At 41.1% G+C, this 25,305-nt stretch overlaps 1 protein-coding gene across 1 annotated transcript in view; it reads right to left on the bottom strand.

The window, feature by feature from the left end:
• Nucleotides 1-25,305, bottom strand: part of METTL16 (methyltransferase 16, RNA N6-adenosine) — a 69,024-nt gene that overhangs the window by 8,298 nt on the left and 35,421 nt on the right. The window contains exons 6-8 of the mRNA XM_066263029.1: nucleotides 19,619-19,761; nucleotides 9,154-9,223; nucleotides 7,692-7,781 (exon numbers count right to left, since the gene is read on the bottom strand). Of these exons, the coding sequence (XP_066119126.1) occupies nucleotides 7,692-7,781; nucleotides 9,154-9,223; nucleotides 19,619-19,761 (303 nt within the window). The remainder of the gene's footprint in view (nucleotides 1-7,691; nucleotides 7,782-9,153; nucleotides 9,224-19,618; nucleotides 19,762-25,305) is intronic.

Below are 25,305 nucleotides of genomic sequence, written 5' to 3'. Positions count from 1 at the left end.
CAACATAAAGGTAGGCTGGGGCCAGCTCACAAAAGGCATTTTCTATACACCATGCAGTTGCTTTGGTGTTAATCACTATGCCATAGTTAAACAAATACCAAAACAAAATATGTCACAAAAAAGGTTATGGAGAATACAAATGACTGAAAAAGGTAAGTTCAATTCCAGAGATTTCTATGGGCTGAATGGTTAAGAAGGCTTTATGCAGAAATTGGAATTGAACAGGATTGCAATAGAGGAAGTCCGAGGGAAGGACAAAGAGCAGACTGTGAGCAAAGGATGCACAAAGTCAGCTAGGATTTTGGTATTGAGAAGTCTGTGGAGGCCAATATGGTAAAAGACAGTACAGTCGGAAAAACAGGAATTAGGATAAAAGGGAAAGTAAAGGACAGATTTAGGAGGCCCAACGGGCCAGTTGAAGAGCTGTACTTCCTACTGGCATTGGCAGGAGGTAGTCACTTAGAAGTTTTTGAGCAGAATGATGAGCTAAGGATGAGCTCAAGTGAATCTTTTTTTCCCTGTTTTCTTTTCTTTTGGTGACAGAAAGAGAGAGAGAGAGAGAGAGAGAGAGAGAGAGAGAGAAGGACAGACAGACAGGAAGGGAGAGAGATGAGAAGCATCAATCATTCGTTGCAGCTCCTTAGTTGTTCATTGATTGCTTTCTCATATGTACCTTGACCAGTGGGCTACAGCTGAGTGAGTGACCCCTCGCTCAAGCCAGTGATCTCATGGTTTCAAAATTGGGTCTTCTGTGTCCCAGTCTGATGCTCTATCCACTGTGACACTGCCTGGTCAGGTCCAAGTGAATCTTATAAAAGAAGAAAGGCTGTTGGAAAAGGCTACATACAAGAGGATGAGAGTGTACATGAGCCAGACTGGAACAAAAGGCAGTACTTTAGAAAGCAGAGTATCAGTGTATTACTATACATAGGCTGTACAATCAGACTGATCTGGGTTCCAACATAAATTTTTTTTTAAAGATTTTATTTACTGATTTTGCAGAGGGGGGGCAAGAAGTATCAACTCATAGTTCCTCCACTTTAGTTGTTCATTGCTTCCTTATCGCTTGTTGTATGTACCTTAACCAAGCAAGCCCAGGGTTTCAAACCAGCAACCTCAGCATTTCGGGTCAAGGCTTTATCCACTATGTCACTACAGGTCAGGCCAACCCAACCTAAATTCTTTTTTTTTTTTTTTTTTTTTACAGAGACAGAGAGTCAGATAGGGACATATAGACAGGAATGAAGAGAGATGAGAAGCATCAATCATCAGTTTTTCGTTGTGGCACTTTAGTTGTTCACTGATTGCTTTCTCATATGTGCCTTGACCGGGGCTACAGCAGACTGAGTAAACCCTTGCTCAAGCCAGTGACCTTGGGTCCAAGCTGGTGAGCTTTGCTCAAACCAGATGAGCGCATGCTCAAGCTGGCCACCTCGGGGTCTTGAACCTGGGTCCTCCGCGTCCGATGCTCTACCCACTGCACCACCGCCTAGTCAGGCCCAACCTGAATTTTTAAAAGTTCCAGTACTCAAACAGTAAGTGGGAATAATACCATCTAATTCACTTGATTCTTGTCAGGTTCAGATAAAATGACAATGTTTGTGAAGTGAACCATTCAAACAAAAAGACAATATCTAATGTTTCAAATCTACTGAATCAATGTCTTGCTTACAGTGTTGCACCTTAGTACAAGTCCTGCATCATTCCTTTCCACATTCAGAAAACACTTACTGAGCACCAACTATAAGTCAGACAATAACAATTCCTCCTCTAAGAAGTCATCTCTGATGAGCGCGGCCTTTTCTAAATGTTCTCTCAACCACCCTAGTCCATACCGCTCATTTCAGCTCTTACTCATATACAATTGTGTATCAATGCTTCCTGTGTTTTTCTTTCCCATAAAACTGATCATTATAAGGGATAGAAAATGGTGTCATTTCTTTGGTATAATCACAAATGAAGACCATACTTATTAAGAAAAGTAATTAAGGGGCATGAGCCGCGGTGGCACAGTAGATAAAGCACTGGCCTGGGACGCAGAGGACCCAGGTTTGAAACCCTAAGGTCTCTTGGCTTGAATGTGGGCTCACCCAGCCTGAGTGCGGGATCACTGGCTTGAGTGCAGGATCACAGACACGACCCCATAGTGGTCTCTGGCTTGAGCCCAAGGTTGCTGCTTGAGCAAGGTGTCACTGGCTTGGCTGTAGCCTCCCATTTAAGGCACATATGAGAAAGCAATCAATGAACAACTAAGGTGTTATAATCAAGAACTGATGCTTCTCCTCTCTCTCCCTGTCTATCTGTCCCTCTCTCTGTCTCTTTCGCTTAAAAAAAAAAAAGTAAATAAGAAGAGGGTCCTTAGGATCTGGTTCTCCCACCGCCCCAGCGGAAGAAGTAGCAGCTGCTTAAGCAACAGTGGCCAGGCAGCCCAAGTTCACGAAGGCAACCCGCACATGCATGCACCCACCTAGCCGCCAGGATGCCTAAGAGGGGACAGTGAAGGAGGAGCCCAAGAGGAGATCGGCGAGATTGTCATCTAAATCTGCTCCTGTAAAAGTGGAAATAAAGTCCAAAAAGGCAGCAGGAAAGGATAACTCTGCAGACAAAAAAGTGCAAACAAAAGGGGAAAGGGAGCAAAGGGAAACAGGCTGAAGTGGCTAACGAGGAACCTGAAGACCTACCTACTGAAAACGAGAAACTAAAATGAGGAGAGCCAGCCTCGGATGAAGCAGGAGAGTAAGAAGTGAAGTCTGACTGATATCACACACCACATCTGTATCAGCGGTCCCTGTCTCCCTTCTTGTACAATCCAGAGGAATATTTTATCAACTATATTGTAAATGCAAGTTTTTTAATAGCTCTAGAAACATTTTTAAGGAGGGAATTCCATCTAATCCCATTTTTAAAAGTATAAATGCCTTTGTGTGTGTGTGTGTGTGTGTGTGTGTGTGTGTGTGTGTGTGTGTGTGACAGAGACAGAGAGGGACAGACAGGAAGGGAGAGAGATGAGAAGCATCAGTTCTTCATTACAGAACCTTAGTTGTTCATTGATTGTTTTCTCATATGTGCCTTGACTGGATGGCTACAGCAGAGCTAGTGACCCCTTGCTCAAGCCAGCGACCTTGGGCTTCAAGCCAGCAACCTTTGGGCTCAAGCCAGCAACCTTAGGGTTTTGAACCTGGGTCCTCTGTGTCCCAGTCCAACACTCTATCTACTGCGCCACCACCTGGTCAGGCATAAATGCTTTTTTTTAAGAGGTGAAATAATTTGCTGGTAGTTTATTTTTTGGTACAACCAGAAAATAATGGGATATGAATATGGGAGGCTTTGATTGTCTTGAGTGTCAGCTTAACATTCTGTAGACAGCGGTAGTTTCTCTATCCTATAATACAAAACATACTAAATGGCAATTTGAAGTCAGTCGTGCATTTTATATGTCTTGAACATTTGAAATTCTTCTCTTCTCATGTTTTTGGTACAACTGTTTCCTAAAGAAAACCACTCCCTAATCTTGGCTCTCCCTGTCAGAATTTTGTGCACTCTGTAACATCTTTGGTGTGGCAGTCCAGTGTTTCTAGTAACTGTTAATTTGCTGTGAAAAGATTGAAAATCTGATTATGTAGTATATATGATAATAAATTGTGAATTAGTGGGACGCTGATGTAACAGCGTATCAACATTTCAAGATATTAGTACTTGATATTCTATTAAGAAAAATTACCACCTGACCAGGCGGTGGCGCAGTGGATAGAGCGTCGGACTGGGATGCAGGAGACCCAGGTTCGAGACCCCGAGGACGCCAGCTTGAGTGCAGGCTCATCGGTTTGAGCAAAGCTCACAAGCATGGACCCAAGGTCGCTGGCTCGAGCAAGGGGTTACTCGGTCTGCTGAAGGCCAGCAGTCAAGGCACATATGAGAAAGCAGTCAATGAACAACTAAGGTGTTGCAACGAAAAACTGATGATTGATGCTTCTCATCTCTCTCTCCGTTCCTGTCTGTCCCTATCTATCCCTCTCTCTGTCTCTGAAAAAAAAAAAAAAATTACCCCCTAAATTTTAAGCTGGAAAGTAACTGGAATAACCTTTTCGAAAAGAATTACAACTACAAAACTTCATATTTTTGGTACATATGTTAAGAATTGTGTAAAAATTGAAATGTCTGTGTACTTATCCTCAAAACAGCCAATAAAATCTCAATTATGAAAGAAAGAAAAATAAAAAAGATGAGGGTCCTTAGTTTTGGTTTTGCTCAAGAGCTCAGCTCCCTAATCATCACATCTTTTTCTAATGTATAACTTGGTACAGTACCATGGTTTTCAATCCATTTAACAGTGAATCCTTTAAACAAAATCAATATATAAAATGGCTAAAAGCAGATCAGCTCTGATTAAATAAGAGTGAAGCCTGAAGTAGCAACCTGATGTCTGTCCCCTAACTGTCACCCCCTGGGGCAGCTATAAGTAATCCCTAATCTATCTGGAACTAGTTTGAAAACCTGTAAGTAGAGCACTATCAGGAGACCCCAAACTCTGACACTAACAAGGCTACCTAATTAATTTGCCCCTTTCCCTCCATCTGTTTTCTAAAAGGCCCTCTAGTTATTACTCCCTAGACAGGAAAGCCCCAGGAAATGTCTTAAATGCAGAGGAACAATTTTTTAAAGCCAGAGTTCCTGGGCAATGCTCAAAGCAATAGTGCACAACTTGCTAGAGCCACATTATTTTCCCTTTTTCTTTTAACAATCCTCAAACTTCTGAAAGCAAAGCTGAAATAATGCCTGGAGCAATTAGAAGAAAAACTGGGACAAAGAGGCATTCTAAGTGGCTTGTGAAAATTCTATAAAGAACAGTCCATAAAAGATGCTTGCTTATATTCATCATCGGTCAAATATGATTGTACAAAATTTCTACCAACACTAGCACTCATCTTTTTGTTGCTAAAATAAATCTAAACAAGAGTATTGGGTTTAGTGTAGGCACTTGAATCAGCAATGAATTAGAATTTTCCAGCATTCAGCGCCAACAGAAAGGAGTCAGGCAAGCCCAAGATAAGTAAAAACAGAAGTTGCCATAGTAACTTGCACATTTACTCTAAAAAAGCTGGACTGAGGATAGCAGTGGGGAAGTAGGTCAATATTTCTGCCTAACTAGCTCTAGCTCTTGGCTTTCTCTCCTCACCTATATAGGAGCTCCTCCTCCCTCCCCACCCCCAAAAGGAGCAGGAGGGGGAAACTAAGGCAATAGTCACTCTTTCAAAAAGCAAGGGATGCGGAGAGGTGCAGGAAGACAGAAGGAGAACCAAAAGGACAGCTCGCAACAAACCTCCTGAGTGCCCTGGGACTACCCCTGGGACAGCAGCTGCTGATCAGGGGCACCAGTGCTAAGAAAGTGTTGCTGGGTTACCACAAATCAGAAGCTGCCATTTTCCCTGTAGCAGTTTAAGTGCACCTAATGGAACACTTGGGAATGCATTATTCACAGCTTTGGGCTGGTGCTGGGGAGGGATGAGTACTCAGGCATGGAAGAAACCTGAGGCCTTTAGTAAGAGACATTCTTTGATGGCTGAAACTATGAACAAGGCTCAAATATGGCCTAAAAGGTAGAAAGGGAGGGAAGGAAGCCTAGAAGGTTCCTTTTCCAAATAAGCTGACTTTGCTAACACAGGAACATAGTGTCCTTTGATACTTTGATCTGAAATAGCTATTAATCCAAGAGGGTGACTCTGGACTGTGAAATTATGTGAACAGTGTCAGAGCTCATTGTTAGTTCTTCTACTCATGGTACCAACAACTGCAGGATCAAGTTAAACAGAAAGATTTGGAAACAGGTGCAGGTCCACTTTCCTGCAGCTGTTAGTGTCTACATAAGAATAACTGAGGGCATTACTAATGGTTTTAACAATTTGGTATGAAAACCCTGGTATTCTAGAAGATGGGAGAAAAAGGAGGGAGTTCCAAAAAGCAGAAACATTTTTTTAACCAGTGACTATTTCAAACTCTAATCTCTAGCTACCTACTGCAGTCATTATAGAGAGGCAGTTCTAGGCTTCCATGGGTGAGGCCATTCAAACTTGATTAGGAAAAACTTACTTAAACCCAGCAGCATACCTAGTTGCAGAATGAAGGACAGGCTCAGTTTCAAATTCGAGCTCATGTATTCAGAAACACCTGCCAACTGTCCCGTTGTACTTCTGCACATGCCTCTACTCGTCTGCCCTATGAGAGGAAGGACAGAGAATCACAGACACAGCAACATTTAAGATGACCCTAGAGACTACTAGCAGTCAAGGTCTTTGTAGAGGAGCACTTATAATGACCCTATTGTATGGGCAAGGGATTAGAAACCCGAGGGACCAGGTACTAAGCCTTCATCAATACTACTGGCAGAAGGAGCACAGGCAGAGCAAAGTGTACATAAACTGAAGGCAGGAGGCTATAGGCAACAATAAATCAATCACTCTTACGAAGGAAATGTGAGAACAAACAGATGCTATTCTATTATGACTTCTCAGTATAGCCCAGAAAATTTATTCAGTCTCACCAGTTCATAAGGATTTTTCCTTCACATATAGCAGCACAGAAGACAAGGAAAAGTTTGTCGAACAAATCATTAAAAAAAAAATTTTTTTTCCTATTGATTTTTGAGGGAGGGAGGGAGAGAGAGAAGCATCAATTCATTCCATTTAGTTGTGTACCCACTGATTGCTTCTCATATGTGTCCTGACCAGGGTTAGAATCTGTGACTTCGGTGCACAGAGACGATGTTCTATCCACTGAGCAATCCAGCCAGGGCCACAGATCATTTTGTAAAATGTTCTATTACAGAAAATGTTCATGCTCATGGATATACACACTAGACTTATCACCTACCTTCAAAACTGATCGATATTCTAGTACTAATCTTAAAGCCAAGATAGGGATCATCCTAGTGAAAAGTTCTAAGTGATACACCTCAGAAGTCTGCAACCCTAAATGGCAAATTTCTATATTCAACCAGGAATCCCAGGAGATGGCTACTCTAGGAAAGCAGTAGTATGTAAAGGAAAACAAATTTTCGTTTCAATTCTTGAGGAATGTCCAACAGAATATACCCTCAAGATGTTTCTCCAAGTTCTGTTATCTGAATTTTTAATTCCTAAAGAATGCATTTCCAATTCATTTGGGGTTTTTTTCTTTTATTCATTCTAGAGAGGGGAGAGAGAGAGAGAGAGAAGGGGGAGAGGAGCAGGCAACAGCAACTTCCATATGTGCCTTGACCAGGCAAACACAGGGTTTCAAACTCGTGACCTCAGAGTTCCAGGCAGACACTTTATCCACTGCGCCACTATCAGGCTCCAATTCATTTATTTGCTGAGCAAGAATCAGTGTTTCTCATTGAGGAATGTCCAACAGAATAACTATTCCTTCAAGATGTTTCTCCAAGTTATATTATCTGAATTTTTAATTCCTAAAGAATGCATTTCCAATTCATTTGGAATTGTATTCCAAAGAATGGCTCCATGGTTACCACAGTCAGTGATCCAGCACTGTGCCTTGTTTACAACCACTTTCCACTCTGATGTAAGCATTTGGACCAAACTTCAGGGAAACAGGACAGTACAAGTTTAGTTCACTTATGACCTACTAAACCCCACCATGAGCTGGCTGGGGAAGCTAAAGCAGCGTGGAGAAGCTGAAGCAAGGTCTCTACTTACTGGTACTGTTACATCATCATAAAAACTCCAAGCCAAGGCCCACCTCATTGTCCGACCCTGACAGAATTCAGTGTAGGTGACTTTAGGGACCTGAAATCAACAAACACAGCATTTCATCAAACTGAAGTCATTATCAATATGTTCTTGGCTGCTGCCTCATGTGATATTATGTGTTGGTCCTTTTTATCAGTTGACAAAATACTACTGTCCAAAAACAATTATGCATAGCTGCCTAATTATCAATGAATAAATTAACTTTCAACAAAGTTGTGGGATTTTTGTCCCCTCCCATAAAACATTAGAGAGAATTTACAGTTCTGGTTTGAAATCCAAATATATGAAACACCTTAAACACAGCTCTTCAAAGAATCATTGGTAAAATGATTCGAAAGGATTTTGGTTTTTCTTTTTGTGAGAGAAAGCTACCAAATGGCTAGGCACAGCTCTGTAGTCTCTCCCTTTTGATTTTCACATTTGAAGAAAGAAAATGAAACTATTTTGTAGCTGTTATAAATGTAACAAACAAAAAGTATGGTAGAGAACATAGGATAAGTAGACTATCAGATAGAAATCAGAAATATCAGAAATTTGGCTTCTACCACTGACCCTATATATGATTTCTTTCTCTGAAAAGTCATCCTGCTCAGGCCTACTCATGTCAAAACACCACAAACTGGGAGGGACTATGGTAAGTATGCTTTTCAAAACAGACGCAAGGGTCTAAAACTCGTGTGGATTGCACCATAGTGGGAAACAAATGATGATGAGGAGTGTTCTGGTTTTAGGTGTTCTTTGATAACTACACCTGTAATCCAAAACAAATCTCTTAACTCATGTAGCCTTGAGTTTCTGCAATTACAAAGGAGTCAGATGTAGGGGTCAGTATAGGTAGATAGGAGGTTTTAGGATTTTTGGTTTCTCTCTGACATTCTATTCATTGTTTTCCAACTTTTTTTTTTTCTCCCAACTTTTTATTATAATTGTCAAAGCTCCGTGTAAATGATTTATAAAAAGTCCCCTTTTAGCCCCCAAATCACAAAATTAAAAAATAAGCAAGCATTTCCAGTCAGAGCACACAGGAAAAGCGACCATCTGTTTCTTCCCACCTCAGTCTCCCCTTTCTCTCCCTCTTCCCCTCCTGCAGCCAGTGGCTTGATTGGTTTGAGTGTGGCCCTGGACACTGAGGATAACTCCATTGGAGTGATCAGCCTCAGGCACTAAAAATAGCTCAGTACTCAAGCATTGGCCCCAGATGGGGTTGCTGGGTGGATCCTGGTCAGGGTGCATGTGGGAGTCTGCCTCACTACCTTCTCTCCTCTACTAAATAAATAAATGAATAAATAAATAAGCAAAAATAAAACAAAAAAATGCCATTTAGAGATGTAAGGTATAAAAGATAATTCTATATTCTCTTATAGAATGCAAAAGCAGACATGTAAAAATAGTAATGACGAATGCCTACCCCTTGTATGCGAAGCTCTTCCTTCAGAGGTGCCAGGCTGCATTTCTTGCCCAGCATACAACTATACCACCTAGGAAAAAAAATCAGACAAGTAAGACACTATTTATGTGGTTACGTTTTTTTTTTACAGAAACAGAGTCAGAGAGAGAGGAATAGACAGGGACAGACAGGAATAGAGAGATGAGAAGCATCAATCATCAGTTTTTCATTGCGACACCTTAGTTGTTCATTGATTGCTTTCTCATATGTGCCTTGATCGCGGGCCTTCAGCAGACCAAGTAACCCCTTGCTCGAGCAGGCGACCTTGGGTCCAAGCTGGTGACCTTTTGTTCAAACCAGATGAGCCCGTGCTCAAGCTGGTGACCTCGGGGTCTCGGACCTGGGTCTTCCGCATCCCAGTCCGACGCTCTACCCACTGCACCACCACCTGGTCAGGCTGTGGTTACTTTTTTTGTGTGTGTATTTTTCTGAAGCTGGAAACAGGGAGGCCCTCAGACAGACTCCTGCATACGCCTGACTGGGATCCACCCAGCATGCCCACCAGGGGGCGATGCTCTGCCCATCTGGGGCATTGCTCTGTTGCAACCAGGGCCATTCTAGCACCTGAGACAGACACCACAGAGCCATCCTCAGCGCCCGGGCCAACTTTGCTCCAATAGAGCCTTGGCTGCGGGAGGGGAAGAGAGAGAAAGAGAGGAAGGAGAGGGGGAGGGGTGGAGAAGCAGATGGGTGCTTCTCCTGTGTGCCCTGGCTGAGAATTGAACCCGGGATTCCTGCACACCAGGCTGACGCTCTACCACTGAGCCAACCGGCCAGGGCCTGTGGTTACATTTTTAAGTTAAGCATTATTCAAATGAACAGATGAGAGCAGTAGCAAACAAATACTGAGTTAAGTTACAAATGACAACAATAAGAATTGTATATAATGTATTTAGACAAAGAACAAATACAATCAAGGAAAATAAGCCTTATATATTTGTAAGCTGTTATATATTTGTAAAGAGAATGAACTAGAGAAGTCTTACCTGTAATGCTCAGAATATAGGTTATTTAGCATTAGGAAAGAAATTAGTTAATAAATAACAGTAAAAACATGTATACCTGAAACTAATATCCAATTATTCTAAAAAGTTTTAAAAGTATAAACTTTATACAGGACATGTCTTTAGCCTATGAAGGATGAACTACTATGGGAATTGCCCTTTCACCATAAAACAACTAGAAACTAAACGAAATATATTAAACAACTGTTTCAGATATTGGACAACTGCAATGAAAACCTATGATCTCATAGAAAGAAACAAACAAGGTGAGTCCAACAATTGCCAGGGCTTATTGCCTGAAGGAAATTTCCAAGCTGCAATGCAGGGAAAGGAAACTCAAAAGAGCCCAATAATCTTTCTGAACTGATGAGTGAACAGCATAGAGAATTCTTGGCATCTGCAGAGGAGTTCCCTGGAATATTTTACACAATAAATATCTGCACATGTGGGGTGGTACTGTGTGAGTCTAAGGAAAAAACTCTCAGCAGTAAACTGAAAAATTCTTGGGAGTCTATACGGAGCTGGGACTAGTTTGTCATTCTACCAGGAACAGCAGAAATCTCGTTTACAAAACAGGTATCTAGTACAGTTCTGGAAAGCATACTGTTCCGTAATGGGGCTAGAGACTATTCTATGTGCACCCTACCAAAGCTTAAAAGCATCAGTACTCCTGACCAGGCTGTGGCACAGTGGACAGAGCGTCGGACTGGGATGTGGAGGACCCAGGTTCAAAACCCCGAGGTTGCCAACTTGAGTGTGGACTCACCAGCTTGAGCGCAGGGTCATTGCCTTGAGCAAGAGGTCACTCGCTCTGCTATAGCCTCCCCCCTCCCCCGTCAAACCACATATGAGAAAGCAATCAATGAACAACTAAGGTGCAGCAACAAAGAATTGATGCTTCTCATCCCTCTCCCTTCCTGTCTGTCCCTATCTGTCCCTCTCTGTCACACACACACACAGAACAAAACAAGTTTCAAGAAAAAGTATTTTGAAATAAATTCAAACATATAGGAGCCGCCAGATTGGTACAAAGGATTCTGGTATACTCTTTACCTAGATTCCCCAGTTAACATTTTCCTCCATCTGTTCGCTTACTTTCCAAACCATTTAAGTCTTAGTTACAGACTGTCATCATGCTCCTTTAATCCTAAATATTCTGGCATGTACATTTTAAAAACAAGGACATTTTGCCACGCAGTGGTGCAGAGAGGTCACTGGCTTGACCGCAGGTTCACCAGCTTAAGCGCAGGGTCACTGGCTTGAACATGGGATCTTGGACATGACCCCATTGTCACTGGCTTGAGCAAAGGGTCGCTGGCTCAGCTGGAGCCCCTCCCCCCAGTCAAGGCATGTATAAGAGAGCAATCAATAAATAACTAAGGTGCTGCAACAAGTTGATGCTTCTCATCTCTCCCTTCCTGTCTCTTCCTAAGTAAATAAATAAAAACGAGGGCATTGTCTCTCATAACTACAGAACAATTATCAAACTGAGAAAATTTAACAATTTAACACTCATATAATACTATTATCTGGAATAAAGTCCATAATCAAATGGCACTAATTATCCCAGTAATATCTTTCATAACAGTTTTCTCCTGATTCCAAGACCCAATCTAAGACTATACATTTCATTTACATGTCAAATTTTTTTACTTTCACAACCTTAGTATTTTTGAAGACTATCTTATAAAATACCTCAAGTTGGTCTGTTTAAAGTTTCCTCATAGTTGGATTCAGGTTATACATTTTGGGCATGAAGAGCAGAGGTGCTGCTGTGCTCTCTAGGTGTCTCATATCAGGAGGTGATCACCTGGTCAAGGTGGCATTCCCCCAGGTTTCTCCACTGTAAAGCTACCATATTTCTCTTTGTAATTATAAGTAATCTGTGGGGAGATAATTTGAAACTACATATGTAAACATCTTGTTCCTCTTCAATTCTTATATTGTTGATTGTTCCACAAATCAACTATTACTATAATGATTACAATATGATTTTGCTAATTTTATTATTTCTTCTACATTTATTAGTTGCAATTCTACTGTTAACAAAGAATATTTCCTCTATCCCACTTACTTATTTCACTTGTTTATTTTATTCAGTGGGTTATAATCTATTATTGTCATTCATTCTGAATCCATGTTATTCTATATTTGGCTTGAGCTGGCTCCTATGTTCTTCTGACATTTAATACCATTAAAGATATTACATCAATCCTACAGAGAAGGAAAATAAAGTGGCTTACCTTTTTATAAAGACAAGTCAATGTTCAAAGTAGAACTAGACAGTTTTTGAGCTGAAGAATTAATTAAAAGCTCAGTTATAAAATCTACAAATGTTCCCTGCAACTATTACTTATAGCACCTCATAACTATATATTAGCACCTCGTTTAAAAATAGAAAGGGAGAGGAAGCTCTACATTAACATCAAATAAGCAAGTACTTATAGCCTGACTGGGAGGTGGTGCAGTGGATAGAGCGTCGGACTGGGACGCTGAGGTCCCAGGTTCGAAACCCCAAGGTCGCCAGCTTGAGAGATTGAGCAGGGACTCACCAGCTTGAGTGCAGTGTCACTGGCTTGAGCGTGGGATTATAGACATGACCCCACAGTTGCTGGCTTGAGCCCAAAGGTCGCTGGCGTGAGCCCAAGGTCGCTGACTTTAGCAAGGGGTCCCTGGCTCAGCTGGAACCCACCGGTCAAGGTACATATGAGAAAGCAATCAATGAACAACTAAGGTGCTACAATGAAGAATTGATACTTCTCATCTCTCTCCCTTCCTGTCTGTCTGTCACTGTCCCTCTCTCTCGCAAAAAAAAAAAAAAAGAAAAAAGAAAGTACTTATAACATTTCCTTTCAACATAGTGGACCATAGCATTTAAATTTACTGATTCCTAAAGAGTTAAAATGGCCTGACCTGTTGGAGCACAATGGATAGAGCATTGACCTGGAACGCTGAAGTTGCCAGTTCAAAACCCTGGGCTTGCCCGGTCAAGGCACATATGTCAAGGAATCAATGAACAACTAAAGTAAAGTAACTATAGGTTGATACTTCTCATCTCCCTCCTTTCTCCCTGTAAAATCAATAAATAAAAATCTTGGCCTGACCTGTGGTGGCGCAGTGGATAAATCGTCGACCTGGAAATGCTGAGGTCGCCGGTTCGAAACCCTGGGCTTGCCTGGTCAAGGCACATATGGGAGTTGATGCTTCCAGCTCCTCCCCCCTTCTCTCTCTCTTTCTGTCTCTCCTCTCTCTCTCCCTCTCCTCTCTAAAATGAATAAATAAAAAATTAAAAAAAAAAAAATCTTTAAAAAAAAAAATCGCCTGGCCTATGGTGGCGCAGTGGATAAACCTTCAGCCTGGAATGCCAAGGTTGCCGGTTCGAAACCCTGGGCTTCCCTGGTCAAGGCACATACAGCAAGCAAGCAATGAACAACTAGCCTGAAACAACTATGAGTTGTTACTTCCCATTCCATGCTCCCCTTTCTCTCCTGTCTCTGTAAAATCAATAAAGTATTTAAAAAAAAAAAAGATTAAAAGATCTTAAAAAAAAAAAGTTAAGATGAGCCTGACAGGTGGTGGCACAGTGGATACAGCATTGACCTGGGACTCCCCAGGTTCAAATCCCTGAGGTCATCGGCTCAAGCGTGGGCTCATCTGGCTTCAGTGTGGGGTTGCTGGCTTGAGCAAGCGGTCACTGGCTTGGCTGAAGCCCCATGGTCAAGGCACATATGAGGAAGCAATCAATGAACAGCTAAGGCGCCACAACTATGACTCAACTCTCTCCCTTCCTGTCTGTCTCTCTCTTTCACTTAAAAAAAAAAAAAAAAGAGGCCCTGGCCAGTCGGCTCAGTGGTGGAGCATCGGCCTAGCGCGCGGAGGACCCGGGTTCAATTCCCGGCCAGGGCACAGGGGAGAGGCGCCCATTTGCTTCTCTACCCCTCCGCTGCGCTTTCCTCTCTGTCTCTCTCTTCCCCTCCTGCAGCCAAGGCTCCATTGGAGCAAAGATGGCCCCGGCGCTGGGGATGGCTCCTTGGCCTCTACCCCAGGCGCTGGAGTGGCTCTGGTCGCGGCAGAGCGACGCCCTGGAGGGGCAGAGCATCGCCCCCTGGTGGGCAGAGCATCGCCCCTGGTGGGCGTGCCGGGTGGATCCTGGTCGGGCGCATGCAGGAGTCTGTCTGACTGTCTCTCCCTGTTTCCAGCTTCAGAAAAATGAAAAAAAAAAAAAAAAAGATATGTCAAAGAAGCACATTTCAAAAGGTCCAAACTATTAAATTTATTGCCCCTTACCAAATATGGGGATTATACTCAAATTCAAGAAGTATCCACTACCTGGCAGGGGTAGAGAATGAAAAGGCAGAAGCAAGAAGAGAGAATGGGTGAAACCAGTATTAAGTTTGAACTCTGTCACATACAAATCTTTGGTTCCTGGAAAAATCGAAAAATCACTGCCATAAAGAACTTCAGCGTGCTCGCTTCGGCAGCACATATACTAAAAAAGAATTTCAGCTATAGACCTACTAACCAATGCAAGACTGGAATTCAGGCCGTAAGAAGTTCGATAGCCTAACCAGGCGGTGGTGTAAGTGGATAGAGCATCAGACTGGGATGCAGAGGACCCAGGTTTGAAACCCCGAGGTCGCCAGCTTGAGCACGGGCTCATCTGGTTTGAGCAAAGCTCACCAGCTTGAGCGTAAGGTCACCGGCTTGAGCAAACAGTCACTCAGTCTGCTGTAGCCCCCGGTCAAGGCATATATGAGAAAGCAATCAATGAACAACTAAGGTGCCGCAACAAAGAATTGATGCTTCTCATCTCTCTCCCTTCCTGTCTGTCTGACCCTACCTGTCTCTCCCTGTCTCTGTCACACAAAAAGTTTGATAAAGTCTGCTAATTTATTTAAAAGGTTTAGGAGATGAACCCTGGCTGGGTAACCCAGTTGGCTGCGGCATCATTCTAATACTCCAAGAATGCGGTTTGTTCCCTGCTAGGGTACGTACAAGAATCAATCAATGAATGCATAAATAAGTGGAACAACAAATCAATGTTTCTCTTTCCCTCTCTCATCCTCTCATTCTAAACTCAATCAATCAACAAAAATTTTTAAAATAAAAATAAAAGATTAAGAAAGTCTCTAGGCCTGACCTGTGGTGGCACAGTGGAGAAAGCGTCGACCTAGAAATGCTGAGGTCGCCAGTTCAAAACCCTGGGCTTGCCTGATCAAGGCACATATGGGAGTTGATGCTTCCAGCTCCTCCCCCCTTCTCTCTCTCTGTCTCTGTCTCTCTCTCCCTCTTTCCCTCTCTGTCTCTCTCTCTCCTCTCTAAAAAGGAATAAAATAAAAATTAAAAAAAATAATAAATCGAACTGCCTTTAAAAAAAAAAGTCTCTAAAAAAGAAAATGTTAGTAAGTGAGCTCAAATCACAGGCACAAAAAGTGAAGTCAGGATGACAAGCACCTGCTAATCATCAATGATAGAAGGGCTATGTTATATGTCAATTACACCAATTAAAAAAAAAGGCTGTCTAACTAGAAGTCCGACTGTCGGCTAGGCCGCAGAGGCTGCGTGGGTAGGTGGAAAGAGCACTGGGCCAGAGTCAGGAGATATGGGTCCCAGGTCTCTAATCTGTACAACTAAGGCTGTAATAACTTGACCTCCAAGGGCCTCCCAGCTGTAAAATTCCTTAAGATGCAAAACAAAACTATAGTTGCTATAGGTGAGGTAGCTTGAATGTCAACACAGATCAGGCTAGTAAGCTGAACTTACATTATTTCACCCCATAATGTTATAAATTCTGCTTAGTTTCTGTACTTCTTCAGGAACAAAAAGAAAAAATCTAGAGGGATAAGAAACAGATGGGTTAAAATACTTGTTTTTAATCCCTTACTTTTCAGAGCTTCAAAATATGCAGTTTCCATAGCATTCTAAAATTTGAGAATTGCACAGTAGTATAAACATTATGTCAACTATAAAAGTATGCAAGAAGACATGAACAGGTAGTATACACAAAATGAAAGTTGTCATGGTACAGTGTGAAATTATAAACAATGTTTGCAAGTAATACTTTCAAAAACCATTGCTCTGTTCTTGTTTCAATTAGAAGCGCTTCATTTCTTCCCTTCTCACTTTTATCATCCCTCACAACTTCGCAGAGAATTAACAAAGCAGACAAGACTGAAGCCTGTTTTTAAATAAATTATCACCAAGTAAGGTGATACCAACCTCAAAATAATCAATTCTCTAGATATATGACAAGCTCTAGCAGTTTACCCTTCCTAATAAATGTATACCTTTCATTCCATTTGGGGGCTACCACAGACCCAGGTACAGGCAGGCTGGGAACATATTGACTAATTTCTCTCCCTTAGAGTGGTGTTCCTTTACAACATATTTTTGTGTTTCAAATGGACTGTGGAAATAACAGAAATTTACTGATTAAAAGCTCCTGAAAACAAATGTCCCCATTTTCCTAGTCAGCGCCAGTCCCCTCAAAACTGACAGATACTGAAATGGCCACACGGCCCTCGTTACCCCTTTTCATGAGTTACAGGCTCTGCTACCTTTCCTTATTTTACTTACTCAGATTCTTCTCAGTGATCTCAGTATTACTTAAGTCTCTTTTTTCTACATACCCTAATGAATCTTTGAATAAATCAGTTTAAAGCAATAATTTATTAATTTTTGGCTTCAACAATGTGTACATTTTCTATGACAGACCATCTAATAATCCAGTTGCTTGCTACAAATACTTAAATAAACTCACATTTAACAAATCAGGATATTAGACTTTGGAACTGGCCTTTTACTAAAATAAGCAGGTTTAAACACCTATAAATCCAAAAGAAAAGGAAAAAAGGTCTTTCCTATACTTCAATTCCACTTCTGGGAATATACCCCAAAGAACTGAAAACAGTATCTTAAGAGATAATTGGACACCCATGTTCATAGTAACATTATCCAAAACAGCCAAAAAGTGGAAGCAACCCAAGTATCCATCAACAATGAATGGGATAAAAAAAAATGTGGTGTACACATACAATGGAATATTATTTGGCTTCTTTTTTTAAGTGAGTGAGACAGAGACAGAGACAGAGACAGACAGAAAGGGAGAGAGATAAGAAGCAACAATTATTCACTGCAGCACCTTAGTTGTTCATTGATTACTTTCTCATATGTGCCTTGACCAGAGTGGGGGGGGACAAGGGGGAACTACAGCCAAGCCAGTGACCTTAGGCTCAAGCTGGCAACCTCACTCAGGGTTCAAATGTGAGTCCTCTGCGTCTCAGGCACTGTGCCCGCCAGCACCTAAGCTATTCGGCCTTAAAAAGGAAATTCTGGCACACAGGATGAACATTAAGGACATGATGCTAAGTAAAAGAAACCAGTCACAAAAGGACAAAAACTGTATGATTGCGTTTATATAAAGTATCTAGTATAGTCAAATTCATAAAGACAGAATGACCAGTTGGTGGAGCAGTAGATAGAGCGTCAGACTGGGGCGCAGAGGATCCAGGTAGAAACCCTGAGATCATTGGCTTGAGCCCGGGCTCACCAGCTCAAGTGCAGAGTTGCTAGCTTGAAGCCCAAGGTCGCTGGCTTGAGCAAGGGGTCACTCGGTCTGCTGTAGCCCCCCGTCATGGCACATATGAGAAAGCAATCAATGAACAACTAAAGAGCCGCAACAAATAATTGATGCTTCTCATCTCTCTCCCTTCCTGTCTGTCCATCCCTATCTGTCCCTCTCTCTCTCACCATAAAAAAAAAAAATTCATAAAGACAAAAAGTAGAACGGTGGTTGCCAGGAGTTTGGTGGAGAAGGAAATAGGAAGATGTTGTTTAATGTGTACAGAGTTTTACTTTTCCAAGAAAAGTTCCGAAGATTACTTGCACAGCAATATGAATGTAACAGTACTGAACTGTACATTTTAAAAATAGTTAAGACGGTAAATTTTATTATGTGTATTTTAACATAATTTTTAAAAAGATCTTTTCTAGGTCACAAAGCTAAATTCTAGGGTTGAAAACCTTTTAGTTTGGAACTGTTGCATTATCCATCATTTCAACAACACTTGGCAGGGCAAAAAGTCAAGCAAGACAAATGGCTCTTTTTGAGTATTTTATGCTGCTAATGACAGATGTATTGTCCAAAATAATTAGTTTTGAAAAGGAATAGCCTTATATCTTCCCTGGTACTAGTTAGTCATCTCTGTTTCCCTTCATTAAATTCCTGACAACTCAATGTCCTCACATCTGTCCCTGTTTGGGAGACTGATTCCAAGAACATAAATTGCTTCAAAGACTAGGCAACAAATTTATTCTGGTTCATGGGACAGATTTGAACCCATCTGTTTTCTAATCAGAAGCCTTATTTCAGTCAGCTTTGTACCATCACAGGACTGAAATAAAAGCAATACAATCATATGGTATTTTCCTTCTTTCTATCCATGTAGTATAGATGCTTACAGGAAACACAAATCAGTTAAAAGCATGAGAGCATCCTCGGAAATAGGGTCTTTGCCACCTGTAGGATCTGCTACCTTTTCAATTTTTTTTTGGTGTGTGAGTGACAGAGACAATGAGAGAGACAGAGAGAAGGATACACAGGGACAGACAGACAGGAAGGGAGAGATGAGAAGCATCAATTCTTCATTGCAGCTCCTTAGTTGTTCATTAATTGCTTTCTCATATGTGCCTTGATCGAGGGGCTGCATCAGAGCAAGTGACCCCTTGCTCAAGCCAGCAACCTTGGGCTTCAAGTCAACAACCTATGGGCTCAAACCAGAGATCCTGTGCTCAAGCTGGATGAGCCTGCACTCAAGCCAGTGACCTTAGAGTTTCAAATCTGGGTTGTCTGTGTCTCAGTCTGACAGTCTATCCACTGGACTGCCTGGTCAAGCCCTTTTCAATTATTATCTTTGTTCTTTAGACCACTGTGATTACATTAACTCTAAGGGATGTGGTTTGTTTTGTTTTGTTTTTCATTTTTCTGAAGCTGGAAACAAGGAGAGACAGTCAGACAGACTACCGCATGCGCCTGACCGGGATCCACCCAGCACGCCCACCAGGGGCGACGCTCTGCCCACCAGGGGGCGATGCTCTGCCCATCCTGGGCATCGCCATGTTGCGACCAGAGCCACTCTAGCGCCTGAGGCAGAGGCCACAGAGCCATCCCCAGCGCCCGGGCCATCTTTGCACCAATGGAGCCTTGGCTGCGGGAGGGGAAGAGAGAAACAGAGAGGAAAGCGCGGCGGAGGGGTGGAGAAGCAAATAGGTGCTTCTCCTGTGTGCCCTGGCCAGGAATCGAACCCAGGTCCTCCGCATGCTAGGCCGCCGCTCTACCGCTGAGCCAACCGGTCAGGGCCGGGACGTGGTTTCTTTGGAATTACACAGGGGAAAATACTCCCATATTATAATAACCAACTTACCTTAATCTTTTTTTAAGTTGTAAACTGTCATGGATGATCCTTTTAACAAATTCTAATTCACCTCCTTCTGCCATGATCTCTGTGATACCTCCTGTATTTACAGAACTAGGCGGAGGTCTTCGAGGATTTCGAGAGTTGACTCCCTGAACAACGACAACAAAAATCCCTGGTGAGAAATTATATGCCTTAAGACCAAGTCCTTGACCGTACTCTAGTTCTAAGTAAGAATGCAGCCTGGCCTACGGCAGGGCACCGATCTGGAACACTGAGGTCCTCCAGTTCTAAAGTCCAGGCTTGCCCAGTTCAAGGCATGTACAACAAGCAACCCATGAACAACTAAAGGGAAGTAACTATGAATCAATATTTCTTGCCCCCTCTTCCCTTTAAAAGTCAATCAATAAAGTCTTAAAAAATTTTTAAATGAATGCATCAATAATTTTAGTTTCCAAGTATCATTCAAGATTTAGGATTTAAAAATAATAATATTATTCCAATATCACATTTTAAAAACTGCATTCATGCAAATGTTCATTCCGAGAATCTTTTACCTTCTATCTTTGTTTGAGATTAAACATACAAAAATGTTACCTTTTTATGTAGCCACTTGTCATGTTTTCTTTGTTTTTTGTCTTGGTATTACATACAGTAAAATATTCTGACCAGAGATAATTTATATAACTCAGTGGTAGTCAACCTGGTCCCTACTGCCCACTAGTGGGCGTTCCAGCTTTCATGGTGGGCAGTAGTGGAGCAACCAAAGTATAAATAAAAAGATAGATTTAACTATAATAAGTTGTTTTAAAAAGATTTATTCTGCCAAACTTAGCAAAAATCCAACATAAAGTACTTGGTAAGTAATTATTATATGCTTTAACTTGCTTTAACTCTGCTTTTATAAATTTTATAAAGTAAAGTTACTTCCTTACTTTATAAATCACAATTACTGTAGAACTGGTGGGTGGTTAGAAAATTTTACTAACAGAGATATAAAAGTGGGCGGTAGGTACAAAAAGGTTGACTACTCCCTGATATAACTATTTACTTATGCTTTCATCTAGCACTTTCATGGTTTTACTTTGATTCATTTAAAAAAAATTTAATTTATTGATTTTGAGAGAGAGAGAGAAACACTATACAGTGGTTGATTCTTGTATGTGCCCTACAGATCAATCCCACAACCTTGGCTTATCAGGACAATGCTCTACCCGCTGAACAATACAGCCAGGCTCAGGATTTTACTTTTAAAATTTAATCCACTCCTACTTCACACCATAATAAAAAAATAAATCAATCAAAGATCTAAATATAAAAGCTAAAACTATAAAACTCTTAGAAGAGCACATAATGGTATACCTTCATGGCCTTAGCTTAGGCAATGGCTTCTTATATATGACATCAAATGCATAACAACAACAAAAACACATAAACTGGACTGCCTAAAAATTAAACACTTGTGCTGCAAAGGACATCATCAGGCAAGTAAAAAGACAATTCGCAGAATGGGAGAATATGAAATAATCTAATAAGAGACTTATATGTAGAATACACAAAGAACTCTTACAACAATAAAAATAACTCAATTTTTAAATGGGCAAAGGATCCAAATATGCATTTCTCCAAAGAAAATATAAAAATATCCAATAAGCATAGGAAAAAATATCCAATGTCATTAGCCATCAGAAAAAGGCACACCAAAACTAAAAGGAAGTACCACTTCATACCCATTAGGATATTTATAAGAAGGATATTACAGAATATTATAATTAAGAAGAAAAATAGGCCCTGCCTGGTTAGCTTAGTCCAGTGGTTCTCAAAGTGTGTGCCCTAGAAGATTTCCAGGTGCGCCCTACGGTATTCCAGAGAAATATGTGCCTGTTGGGGACCAAAAAACCAACTGGGTTTATTTTTGGGGGACAAAGGTGTGGGGAATTGACTGTAAGTTGACAGTTTGCCCAACCCCCCACCTCACTTGTCTGATTAGGTTGCAGAAGGCTGTTAAGCTGTGGTGCTGGATTGTTTACACTACCCTCCATGTTCTCTGGAAAGACTGGAGGCAATTTTCTTCTATCCTTTGTTTGGTGTAAAGTTAAGAAGTTATGTATGGTGGAGGTTTTCTGCACTTGGTAAAATTCTTGGGTTGCCTTGGAAATGTGATCAGAGACCACTGATTTGCTAATGGCCTCACTTTACCCTATAAATAAAGGCAAGATGCGGTTTTGGGGCATGCTTTGTTCTTGCCAGCAGCAATTACAGGCCCTCCTGACCCCATATTTTCTTAATTCCACATATTTTCTTAATTCCGCACTGTTTCCACTCGGGACCTGGAATTACTAGCTGTGCTGGTTCACAGCATGTGCCCAGATATAAAAATAAATATAGTTACTCTATTATACCATTTCATTATGGAAATACAGCTCTTATTGTTAACACATCATTATTATATTTATTATTAACACATCATTATATTATTTTTAGATAAATACACCCAAATAGAATGGATAGATTTCTCAAAAAGAAGTGTGATACTGAAGAATTCAATTCTGGAAGTAAGCAAAAGTTAAGTGTAAATAAAACAGGACTTGAAGGCTGATGGGCCAAATTTAATTTATAGCATTTTCCATCACTTAACACTGAACTATACAATTGGATTAGAAACCCACTCATGGAAGCTTCAAGTGATTTTGGTTTAACGTTAACAGAAGAAGAAGAACTGGCAGCTATATCCACTGATCATGGATTGATGATTAAACATAAGGAATTGTCTCTTGAAGCCTTTTGGATTTCTATAAAAGAAGAATATGTGGCAATATCTAAAAAAGCTTTGAACATTTTACTACAATTTTCAACATCCTATTTATGTGAATTAGGATTTTCTACCCTCAACACAAGAGTAAAAAAAGAGGAATCCTTCAATGTATTGACGAGGAAATGAGAGTTTGCCTTTCAAATATATGCCCAAACACTGAACAAATTGCTAGGACACATCAGGCTCATGTTTCTCATAAACACAAGAATGATAAAACTTAACACATTCATGCTGGGTCCTGCTGAATTCACTCAATCTTACATAGAATATATCTATATATATATAATAACTTTTTTTAACCCCTCTTTTTAAAGAATTCTAAAAAACATAACTCAAAAAATGTAACATAAAAATGTTTTTAATGTCAGAATAAATATAATTTTGTCGTATTTATTTCATTTAATTACCATAAAAGCACTTAGACTTTATATTTTTTATTTAATATTTGACTTATTTTAAAAATTTTTTTATTTATTCATTTTTAGATATATATATATATATATATATATATAGAGAGAGAGAGAGAGAGAGAGAGAGAGAGAGGAGGAGCAAGAAGCATCAACTCCCGTATGTGCCTTGACCAGACAAGCCCAGGGTTTTGAACCAGCGACTTCAGCATTCAAGGTCGATGCTTTATCCACTATGCCACCACAGGTCAGGCTGACTTAATTATTATAACATATTTCTCAGAAATTTGTATATAGTGCGCCTACAGTTATTTGTAGGATTTTAAATGCGCCCCAACTTCAAAAAGTTTGAGAACCACTGATTTAGTCAGTTAGAGCATTGTTGTTGTCTGGAAACACCAAGGTTGATCCCTGGTCAAGATACATATAGGAAGCAACCAATGAATGCACAATTAAGTGGAACAACAAATGAATGCTTCTCTCTTTCTCTCTCCTGCTCTCACTTCCTCTCTCTCTCTGAAATAAATCAATTAAAAAAAAAAAAAAAGAATCCCGGGTTCAATTCCCGGCCAGGGCACACAGGAGAAACGCCCATCTGCTTCTCCACCCCTCCCCGTCTCCTTCCTCTCTGTCTCTCTCTTCCCCTCCCGCAGCAAGGCTCCATTGGAGCAAGGATGGCCCGGGCGCTGGGGATGGCTCCTTGGCCTCTGCCCAAGGCGCTGGAGTGGCTCTGGTCGCAGCAGAGCGACGCCCCGGAGGGGCAGAGCATCGCCCCCTGGTGGGCAGAGCATCGCCCCCTGGTGGGCGTGCCAGGTGGATCCCGGTTGGGCACATGCGGGAGTCTGTCTGACTGTCTCTCCCCGTTTCCAGCTTCAGAAAATACAAAAAAAAAAAAAAGAAAGAAGACAAATAATTATTTAACAAGGATGTAAGGAGCGTGATCAGATGGTGGCATAGTGGACTGAGTGTTCGCCTGGGAGGCTGAGGACCCAGGTTCAAAACCCTTAGGTCCTGGATTGAGCACAACACGAGCTCAGCAGCTTGAGTGCATAGCTGCCTGCTTGAGCATGGATCATAGGCATGACCCTATGATTGCTGGCTTGAGCAAGGGGTCACTGGCTCAGCTGGAGCCCCCAGATCAAGGCACATATGAGAAGCAATCAATGAACAACTAAAGTGCTGCAATTATGAGTTGATGTTTCTCATCCCTCTCCCTTCCTGTCTGCCTGTCAGCCTCTCACATGCTAAAAATAAATAAATAAAAGAAGGATGTAAAGAGACTAAAACCTAAAACCCTAATACCCTGCTGGTGGTAGGATGAAAAATGGTGCAGACACTTTGGAAAACAGTCTGGCAGTTACTCAAATAATTATACATAGAGCAATAACACGTAACTCAGTAATTCTACTCCTTCCTAAGTGTATACATCCAAGAGAAATGAAAACATGCCCATACAAACCCTCGTACACAAATGCTCACAGCATTTCCACAATAGCTAAGAGTGAAAACAACCCAAATATCTACCAACTAATGAAAAAGTAAAATGTGGTATTTCCAGTCAGTATAATATTAATCGTCAATACAAAAAATAATGAAGTGTTGATAGATGCAAAATTGATGAAATTCAAAAATATATTATGCTTAATGAAAGAAGTTAGTCACAAAAGACCACAAATTGTCTGTACTCCAGGGTGTGGCTATTTTAGTTCTTGTGATTTATTTGCATCAAAGACTAAAATTTAGATTTTCTTAAATCCTGCTTCATTTTATGTTCCAAACCAGAATGTTGGTATTGTTAATAAGTTTCTTTCCATTTCCCTCCTTTCCCCTGCAAAAAAATTACATCCATCTGGAATTTATTTTATGAGGTATCTAAGTGGTATGTTTAGGGTACCTGAGTGATTCTAAAAATAATTTGTTCTCTTAAAGCTTTCAGCATATACACTCCCTTATTTCCTTCTAATTAATATTACTTACTTCCTGTTAATAGGGAATTAACTAAATGAAGAAAAACAGGTTAAATCAATATTTTACAGTACTGAGGTTTTTATAGGTTCTTTGTTTTTAATTCAATGTATCTGTTTCCATATTCATTAGCAAATATATTTTCCATTTGAAGTTGGAAAGATTTAATTGGACATCTGTTTATATCAAATTATAGGTGTATGCTTGACCAGGCGGTGGCTCAGAGGGTAGAACATACGACTGGGGCACGGAGGACTCAGGTTCAAAGCCCTGAGGTCACCGGCTTGAGCATGAGCTCATCTGGCTGGAGCACAGGCTCACCAGCTTGAGCACGGGGTCACTGGCTTGAACGTGGCATCATAGACATGACCCCATGGTTGCTGGCTTGAGCCCAAAGGTCGCTGGCTTGAAGCCCAAGGTCGCTGGCTTGAACCCAAGGTTGCTGGCCTGAGCAAGGAGTCAAAGCACATATGGGAAAGCAATCAATGAACAACTAAGGAGCTGGAACA

Source organism: Saccopteryx bilineata, chromosome 2, assembly GCF_036850765.1.
Source record: "Saccopteryx bilineata isolate mSacBil1 chromosome 2, mSacBil1_pri_phased_curated, whole genome shotgun sequence".
NCBI lineage: Eukaryota > Metazoa > Chordata > Mammalia > Chiroptera > Emballonuridae > Saccopteryx > Saccopteryx bilineata.
The sequence above is the reverse complement of the archived record's forward strand: the minus strand, read 5'-3'. Positions and strand labels throughout refer to the sequence as shown.